This window comes from Paramisgurnus dabryanus, chromosome 7, assembly GCF_030506205.2.
Source record: "Paramisgurnus dabryanus chromosome 7, PD_genome_1.1, whole genome shotgun sequence".
NCBI classification, from domain to species: Eukaryota; Metazoa; Chordata; class Actinopteri; order Cypriniformes; family Cobitidae; genus Paramisgurnus; species Paramisgurnus dabryanus.
This window is the reverse complement of record NC_133343.1, coordinates 16,586,307-16,596,394: the sequence shown is the minus strand read 5'-3', so window position 1 is coordinate 16,596,394 and position 10,088 is coordinate 16,586,307. Positions and strand designations below refer to the sequence as shown.

The window sequence follows — 10,088 nt, the reverse complement described above, 5'->3', positions numbered from 1 at the left end:
TGTCCAGCAGATGCCAAAGGTCACCTATAATTATAAAAAGGAAAAAAGCTCACTTCTCAATAGTTCAGATTACATGTCATTACAAGTGTGAACATTCACATAAGACAAAGACTACTTACCACAGGTTGTAGATTGCCCAGCTTGTGAGGCAGGCAGCTGAGCTGGGGGTGGGGTATCAGAATTTCTTATCACATTCACACATTCTGACTTTAGTCTTGTGATGGCATCTTGTAGCTTTCCTGGACTTAAGGGCGATTTATAGTCGTGCGTAGGTCCTACGGCGTAGCAGCGACGGCGTAGGTTCCACGTCGGTTTTCATTTATACTTGTGCGTCGCCGTCCGCGTCGACGTGCAAACACACGCGAAACCTCTGGTTGGCAGTAATCACGCGTGTAACCACAGTAGCAGCAGAAGTCGTCACAGAAGAAGAAGCTAAGCAAGTAAACCCACAAACGAAGATGAAATAGCAACTTGTTGTGTATAATTTGAGAAGACCAGCAATGATGGAAGTAAATAAACAGCGACTTATGTTTCAGTTTGAGTTAAATCACTCCTCAACTTGGCTCATCTTTGTTTTCACCGTCTCAAACGGAAATACCTATGACGCAGTTTTTTTACCTGACGGGAGGGGTTCTGGTGGACCAATCACAGCGCTTACGGTCCGCGTAGAGCCGACGCGCTGTTAGAAATTTTGTGAGGTGCGCGTCAGGCTACGCAGAGCTACACACAGGCTACGGATAGCCTACGCCGTAGCTACGCCGTAGGACCTACGCACGACTATAAATCGCCCTTTAGGAAGCCTAGTTTTTTGAACCTAGGGTCCAGCAATGTAGGCATTGTCATCACACTTATTGATTCCATTTGCAATGCATGCTCTCTGACGCGACGGACAAGGTTGTCAGCCAGCTGCCTCGCCATATTTGATGTTAAGCCCTCTGATTTTGTTAAAATGGTGTGGTTTAGCATCTTCAGTAGGGGAATAACCTTTGATGCTGACACTATTTTCTCTGCAGAAAGCTCTACTGTGGCTTGGTGGAATGGGGCCAGTATTTCAAGAGCATCTTTTATGGTGTCATATTCTAATGAAGAAGGAGGGCTTACATCTGTCCTTAAAGAGGCCAAAGCTGCCCCCACTGGCTCTCTCAGGTCGTACATCCTTTCCAGCATGCTGTATGTGCTGTTCCAACGGGTGTCCACCTCAATAATCATTTTTAGAGTTGGTCTCCCCATCTGCACCTGCACTTGGGCCAGTCTTTCTTTGCCTGTTGTGCTGGTCCTGAAGTAGGTAACAAGCTTCCTACATTTGGTGCGAAGCTGATTTAAGTCTGGTACATCGTCGAAAGACTTTCTGACAATTAAATTTAATGCATGTGCAATGCATATGGCATGCCTAATATTTAATGCCCTGACACAGGCAATCATATTGGCAGCAGCATCCGTGACAAGGCACCTCACCTTGTCCTTTATGCCCCACTCCTCCATGACCATAGTATGAGAAATAGCCAAGTTCTCTGCTGTATGGGTGTTTGGGAAATGTTGCACCCCAAGCAAGATTGTCCCAAGCTGGTCATTGGCATCTATGAAATGACATGTCACAGCCAGGTAAGCCTCCATGTTTATCGATGTCCACATGTCGGACGTAAGGCTAACAGCAACAACATTGTCCAACTTCTCTTTGGCCTTCTCCTTAGCCTCCTCATACCTGCTATCAACCATGGACTTCAAAGCCTGAGAACAAAAATATGAATTGTTACTATTCATTATGACTGTATAACAATAAACTACTTTACTTTATTCACATACAGTACCTTTCTTGTTGGAAGAACATAGGATGGATCCAGCACATGCACAAGCTCTCTAAACCCCACGTCATCCACAACAGAAAAGGGTTGGGAGTCTTTGATGACCATGTTGACCAAAGCCTCATCCACCATTTTCTTTCTGTAATCTATAACACAGTACAATACTGGTGTATTGTAGGAGCCTGACACATGATTAAAATAATGAAATAAAGATTAAATATTACTTTGACTAGTGTCTGGTCTGTTTGCAGCAGGTTGCGCATCCTCATGCATTGCACGATAATGCCTAAGCATGGAGGAGGTGTTGTTGCTGTAAGTCAGCTCTTTGTGGCACAGCAAACATTTCACCTTCAATATGCAGATAATACACATTGTCATTATACAGTCATATGGTGAGGATTACGTGATATTATGACAATAAACTATCTAAATGCATACAAACCTTGTTATGAGCAACCAATTCAAAATGCTCCCAGACAGGAGAAGTTCTCCTCTTTCTTGCTGGCTCCATTATAAAGACAAAAAGGCCTCTAGGTTTGCCAACGTTTGCACTAGACTAACTTTCTAGGCTATCCCTAATACAGTCTAGTCTTATAATAATAATAATAACTGCAATAATATATATATATATATAATACTAATATAGGCTATATATATATATATATATATATATATATATATATATAATATATATAATAATATAATTACGTATTATAGGTATTATACTAAATATATGCTAATTTACTCTAATGATCTACTGAACTAGGCTATGTATAATCAGTGTTGGGTGTAACTAGTTACAAAGTAACTAGTTACTGTAATAATATTACTTTTTTCAGTAACTAGTAGTGTAAGGCATTACCCGTCTGAAAATGGTAATATTATTACAGTTTTCCCAAGCTAGTTACTTGAGTTACATTCGCCAGTAGCACCTTCATCACACAAGGCACAAAACACAGAGAACAAAAGGGAAGGGGAGGAGGGCGTGAATGGAACAGTGATTGGTCTAAGTTTGGCACGAGGTATCATTTACCATCACCGATTGGTCGACACCCGGCAGCCAGCAGCACAGAGCGGCAGCGGCACACTCAAAGACAGATCAGGAAAATGGAAGCGTCAACAACGGCAAGCTCTTTTTCAGAGGAAGGTTCCCAGCAAACAAAAGCTAGTTTCGACGGGTGGAGATTCAGCCATATTTTATTATGTTCAACGGAAGAAAAATAACTTGACTGTGAAGTGCACACTCTTTAATGTTTCTCCGAACGCTGTGCCCCGCGTCCGGTAGCAGGTAAGGAAGCCAGCCTTCTCTTGGCAGTGGCTTGCCCAAATAAACATTCTTGTCCAGAAAAAAAATGTAACTAGTAATATAACTAGTAATGTAACTAGTTACTTTCTCCAGGGAGTAATAAAGTAAAGTAAGGCATTACTTTTTGTGAGAGTAATATGTAATACGTAATATATTACTTTTTTGAGTAACTAGCCCCAACACTGTGTATAATTTAATCTAATAATCTACTAAACTAAGTGTAATATAATATATAATACAGGCTATGATATATAAAGATAACTATACTACAAACTCACTACAACTTACTACAAAGTTACTACAAACTCACTACAAACTCGCTACAAACTCTCTACAACTCGCTACAACTCGCTACTACGTACAACCAACTCCTCAACACCAATGCAAACGCCTACTGCAAACCCCACAAGAGGGCGCGAGTTTCGAACCATTTTTATCCGGAAGCGACACTCAAAATGAAGCAATGACGTATTCAACAGAAAACGAGGCCTCGTTTGTCATCGTCACGTGATTTTCACGGAAACGATACAAGCCTCGAATCGGGGCTTCATCTGGAACGCCCCTTTTTGCTCGACACAAGCTCCGGAGCCTCGCTTCAGATGTCCCATCACTACTAATTAGTCATTACTGTTAGGGAGGTTTGCAAGTTTTTGTCGTAGTAATCGTGTAGCTTGCAGTTTACTATGGTTTGATGCTTAATTTTTCTTGGGTGTTTTTGTAAAAATGTCTTAATTTAATGTTATTGCACAATGCACAAAACTGTTCAGAATCTTTCAGTTTATATTATTCTGGTTAACCTTATGAAGCATGTACTTAAAGGAACAGTGATTAATAAGGCACTTATTTATGCAGTTAATTCATAATTTACAAAATACGATTTGTTTAAAAAAGGCAATACATTTATGTTGCCTAACAGTCACTTGAGAAATAATTCTAGAAAAATAACGTGTACAGACATTTTCACAGACATTGTAATGTAACTGTTACATCTGCATGTAAATTATATATATAAAAGCAGCTTTCTGGCAACAGGTATTTTGACATCCCTTATATTTATCTTTATTGAAGAGTTATACTTTTATTTTAGTGAGAGGGTTATGTTTGTGTTTAAGCAGACATTGCAAGCAGGCCAAGCACTTATAGCTTTACATGGCTGGAGTCAATACTACCTCACCAAAATATAATGTTTTGCTTAAACCTTGCCTAATCACAGTGTTTTTCCCTTTTATTATTTCTCTTTTTGTAGGCCCATCAGAGTGATTTTCTGAGTTCTTTCACATGCTGTATGGTAAGAGTGAATTTCTGCCAGTTGATACCGGTGACAGATGTTAATTTTAAAGGTTAATCTTTGTATTTTTTATTAAAGGATCAGCGAATGGATGGATTATCCAGTCAAGGTACAGAATGAAAGGTAAATGGCAAGTAATTAAGTAATGTACTTAATGTATAAACTGTAGTGTATTCAGTAGCTACTAATCACATTACCTCTATCACTCTCTCTAAAAGACTTGACTGAGTTAGAAGAAGCTGGGCGACTCTTCAGAGTGAAGATGTTATGGTAATGTAAATCTTAAGTTTTTATATTGCAGTTATATATAATATATCAGAGACAGCATGTCATTTTAACCCTGTTTTATGGTTAAAGGGGTTTTGCACCCTAATGGCACTTTTCCATTGCATAGTACCCTACAGGTAAGGTTGAAGCAGCTCACTTTACTTTGGCTTGGTTAGCTTTTCCATTGAGTTTAGCAACACTTCAGAGTGGGAGCGATTATAGGGGTGTCAAATGTATATAGCACGACATTCATTGCTCGACTTATCGAGACTGTTTTCTAAGATGGCTCCTGTCTGTATACGCATAATATACTGTCTTTATAAAGGATCTTCTTATTAGGGCTGTCACTTTTGAGAAGAATCAAGCACACATATCCCGCGCTTGAGCGTGTTTCTGAAAAGTAATCTTCACTGACAACAAGCACACATACTAGGGCTGGGTATCGATTCAGATGTTCCAGATCGATTCAATTTCGATTCACAAGCTATCAAATCGATTCCATTTCGATTTTCGATTCCAGTTCTCGGGTCTGTTTTTATACTCGATTCTCGATTCAACTCAATGAATATAGATTTAATACAAATACTATATTAATAAAAAACAACAGTGAACATAAGTTTACAAGTGGGTAATTAATAAAAAGAAATTAAAAACATTTTAAATTAAACATTTGAAATTAAAAGCCACAACACGTTGTTGTCTTGCTTGCGAAAACTAAAATGCTTCCATACCTCTTACTTTTTATGTGAAGGTGGCATCAACGTCGATGAAGCACCTAAAACTGCCATTTTAAGCACTGAATGAAAGAATGACAGGCTCCTTGGTAAAATCACGCAAGGCAAAAAAGAGGGTGACATCTAGTGAAGAAGACCAGTAATTTGATTGTTGAACGTTAATCTTACGTTCAAGGTTTGCAGAAAAATATATGAAAAAAAATCGATTCTGCTCTTTGAGAATCAATTCTGAATCGACCACGTTTAAAAAAAACTATTAATCGAAATATCAATTTTTTTGCCCAGCCCTAACACATACATAGCCTATGTATGCGCGCGTTCATATACATTAACCCTGCCCGTGCTGTTTGCTTGACCGTTTTTAATGATAGAGCACACAAACCATTGATATTTGAGAAATAAAACTTACCGCTGAGTTAAGCAGATCTTACTTCACTCTGTCGTCTATGTGACATGCGACAGTCAGCACGTGATCATTTTAAATCAGTTTACAAGACAAATTCTGTTGTTGTTTAATATAAAGTTTACATCAGGGCTTTGAACCTGGTTTTTTCCCCAATTGGTTCATCCCGAACAGAAACAGTATTTTAACGCTTCCGGTTTTTGGTTCAATCCTAAAGCTGACGTTCCTGAACCGGTTAGAACAAAAAAATAAAAATCCCGAACCGGTTAATAACGTTCCATGTCAGCTGTGGGACATAAAAATAAGTAGGCTGATCATTAGGACATTAAACTTAAGAAAAATTATGTAGACTAATAAGTTAAGTCTCTATCTTGTCATCGAACATTAAAAAGGCTAAATTATGTAAGCGGCATAACTGACATGCCTACATTTGTTAAGTGCACTTAAACACACGCGCACACACACAGACGGAGGACGAATTCCAAACAGCGCTTCGGGAAGAAGATGCTGCATAAACAGTCGCTCCACATAAAGTGAAAATTAAGATGTTTTTCAGTGCTTTATTCGCCAAATGTATTTTATACATCAAGAGTTCTGATCTTTGAAGGGCATAGGGATAATCATATTTGATTGGAGTTAGGGCTGTCACTTTTGAGAAAAATCAAATTCATACGGATATCTAATATCATGCAATGTATCCGAATATATTCGAATATCTAGGTGCCCCCCGCGCGCATCAAAAAAAAAACCCCACCATAATGGAGATTCAATCACAAATTTATTAACAGTGACAGTCATAAACAGGACTGTCTGAATTACTTTTTTTACTTTTGAAACAGAAGGTTATTAACTTATAAATAACAACTTATATGAAAAAAAAACTATTCAGAACAGGTACAGACAATAACTTAAACAGCAGGAAGCCCAAACGGATTTTGCGCCCACAGATTTCGGCGGAAAACTCAGCGGATGTAATGCGCTTCACAAGCAAACATATCCCGCGCTTGAGTAAGTAATATCTTTGACAACAAGCACACATACATAGCCTATCCCACACGTTTGTGAGCCGTCATTGACAAGTACATTAACCCTGCGCGTGCTGTTTGCTTGATCGGTTTTAATGATAGAGTGCACAAACCCTTTGATATTTGAGAAAAAATTAAACTTACCGCTAAGTTAAGCAGATCTCATTTGACTCTGTTGTCTATGTGACGTGCGACAGTCAGCACATGATCATTTCAAATCCGTTTACAAGACAAATGCTGTTGTTGTTTAATATAAAGTTTACATTGCATTGTAAAAATCGAATGCATATTCGAATATCGAATAAAAAGTGACAGCCCCAATTGGAGTTGGGCCGGACACATTCAAATGCATGTGCGTCTGTGTGTACAGAATTTTTTTTTATTTTAGTGCCTTTTTGTGGTTAAATTGTTTAAAATCACTTAAGTGTTAACATTTGCAAGCCTTTGAAACACGTGCAAATGATCAACTTTCACCATATTTAAATTAGCATATTAATCCGCAAATCGCATGCGAGCCGAACTGTGGGTTGTGATCTGTACAGATCACTGACCAACTGCGATCCGTTACACCACTAATTAGTATTAAAAAAAACAAACAAACATCTTGAGATACTTGGTAGCCTACAATATTTACCTCTTATGATTGAGCATTAGAGACTTGGGCTTGAGTAGGCTATCTGCTGGTGGCAAGCTTCTCATTTCTCTGAGTCAATGACGACCGGAAGTGAACTTCACAGAGTCAAATTGCACAGAAATCTTGTCAAAGAACTGAAAAAATAACGTTATTAACCGGTTACCATTATTTTCAATTAACGGTTCTGTTCCGGAACATGTATGTTTGGAAAGTTTCTGGTTTCGTTTCTGTTCCTTGCAAAACATCAAAAGTTTCTGGTTTTCGTTCCTTGAACCGGTTCAAAGCCTTGGTTTACATTCTTCATACATGCTTATTTCATAACGAAAATGTATTAAAGGGACATTTCACTTTTTTTGAAAATATGCTAATTTTCCAGCTCCCCTAGAGTTAAATATTTGATTCAATCCAACCCATTGAATCTGATCAGACCATTAGCATCGTGCTAAGAAATAACCAAAGAGTTTCAATATTTTTCCTATTTAAAACTTGACTCTCTAATTACATTGTGTACTAAGACTGACGGAAATTAAAAGTTGCTATTTTCTAGGCAAATATGGTTAGACCTATACTCTCATTCTGGCATAATAATCAGTGACTTTGCTGATTTAACATGGCTGCAGGAGGTGCAATGATATTACACACTGCCCGAAGATAGTCCCCTGCCATTGAAAGTAACCAAGGGGACTATTTTCGGGCAGTGTGTAATTTAACTACGCCTGCTGCAGCCATGTTACATCATTGATTATTACGCCAGTTTGAGAGTATATTTTCTCCGTAAGAATCAAATGTTTAACACAAGCTTTTTATTCTGCTATAACACTAAAAACAATAATATATGTAATTTTATATACAAATTATAATTCTATCTATCTGGTTCGTGTTGGTCCAATTTAATTCAGAGCACTTGTTTGGTTTGGTGTTATTATTTTCATTGTAAGCCTTTAAAAAGTAATTATTTTTGATGCAATTTTGTAATATTTACGGCTTAAATTCTCTTATACATTTTTTTTTAATATTTAAAATCATTCCGCAGAATTATCCAAAAAATTTCCACAGAAAAAGCAAAAAAAAGTCTGCAGAAGCCGGAGCCACGTCTTCCCTGTCTTGCGCACAGTTGCCGTCGGTCTCACTCTCAGCTTCCTCCCTATTACGAGGTGTTAAACTGTAAAAAATGTGCTACACATGGCATTTTAAAAACCGGATGGTTTATTTATAGTGGATATTTCACCTCATGTTTGAATGCATATTCGAATATCAAATAAAAAGTGACAGCCATACTTCTTATTAAACTGTTTGTACATTTACAAAGTTCAACTTGGGGTTAAGTGCCTTGCTCAAGGGCACAACGGTGGTGACCAGGATTCAAACTCACAAATTCTAGGCTAGCATACTAGCCAGGTTCCTTAACTGTTGTGCTACTGTCACCCCTTTTGGCTTAGTGCCTGCTTTCGAACCACACCCGTGGAGATATCTGCCAACAAATGGACAATCATTCATGGGGCTACAGATGGGGCTGCATTCAAGAATTTTCAATGTATGTGTTCAAATTCACATTCTGCGTAAAAAAAAAGTTTCGATGAGAGGTGATGGAGGGTGGTGTTTGGCACTATGACCCTATCTCGTCTGCAAATTAAATTGGTGCAAAACTGGCCGCCATGCTTGCACTAAGTGTGGCCTTACTTTGCCTATTCACGTACGTTTGTCACTTAATTTTACTGACTTGCACTAGATTAAACGGCAATAAAGATTTTTTTATCTTTGTGATAAGTTTATCCACCAGTGTTTTGTCTACTTTATACTTAAAACTTTTTCTTTAAAATGTACCTTCTCAAATGCAGTTATGTCAAAGCACTCGTTTCGGCTGGCCAGATTGGAACAGACCTGAATGGGAAGATGGCAGAGCTAAGACTGACAATGTCCAGGAAAAATGTTAACTAAAAATGAGTGTTTTTCCTCAGCGAGTGAGTTTGGGAATGTTTTAAATGTGCCTAAAAGTTTGAAAATGTAATACTGAGGGAAAAAAGTGAGCGCTTTGAAAAGGCTTTAAAAAGAAAATAAAGTCTGAAGTTGATGGTAAATGAATTTAAAGTTTTTACTTGAAAAGTTTGTACTTGTTTGTACTTGTCAAGTCTGTGCTGAAAAAAATGAAGTAAAGTTTGTATTTGAAAAGACTTGGAATTGTGTGTTCTGTAGAATGAGTACACATATATGTGCAGGCTGTATAAAAAACATAGTTGTGCCACTAATATAAGTGAAAGTACATGGTGTCATCATATTTGAAGCATATTTGTATCCCTAATATAAGTGAAGGTACATGGTGTCATCATATAAGAAGCATATTTGTATCCCTAATACTAGAAAATGCATTTCGGGACGAACTGCAAAAGTGTGCTTGCTCTGGTGCCGCCGATTTAGTTTGTGCATCCTCACATTGGAGTCCCAAGTTCATGTACAAAGTTTGGTTTCAATACGTAAAAGCGTTCCTGAGATATAAACTACTTCCTGTTTGGCGGCGTAAAATTTTAGGAAAAAAAATGTTCTTTTGATGTTGTGCATCCTCACATTGGAGACCCAAGTTCATGTACAACGTTTGGTTTCAATACGTTAAAGCGTTCCTGAGATATAAACT

General features: G+C 38.0%; 1 protein-coding gene and 1 long non-coding RNA gene across 2 annotated transcripts; one reads left to right on the top strand and one right to left on the bottom strand.

The window, feature by feature from the left end:
• Positions 1-777: 777 nt before the first annotated feature.
• Positions 778-2,298, bottom strand: LOC135748498 (E3 SUMO-protein ligase ZBED1-like). Its single transcript, XM_073815275.1, has 3 exons — positions 2,027-2,298; positions 1,809-1,948; positions 778-1,728 (listed from the first exon to the last, which is right to left on the bottom strand). The coding sequence occupies exons 1-3, from the start codon at positions 2,178-2,180 to the stop codon at positions 778-780; spliced, it is 1,245 nt and encodes a 414-aa protein (XP_073671376.1). The 5' UTR covers positions 2,181-2,298.
• Positions 2,299-4,476: 2,178 nt separating this feature from the next.
• Positions 4,477-9,733, top strand: LOC135748512 (uncharacterized). The gene is made up of 3 exons (XR_010532098.2): positions 4,477-4,519; positions 4,615-4,666; positions 8,899-9,733. It is a non-coding gene; the product is annotated as an uncharacterized lncRNA (long non-coding RNA).
• The last annotated feature ends 355 nt before the right edge of the window (positions 9,734-10,088 follow it).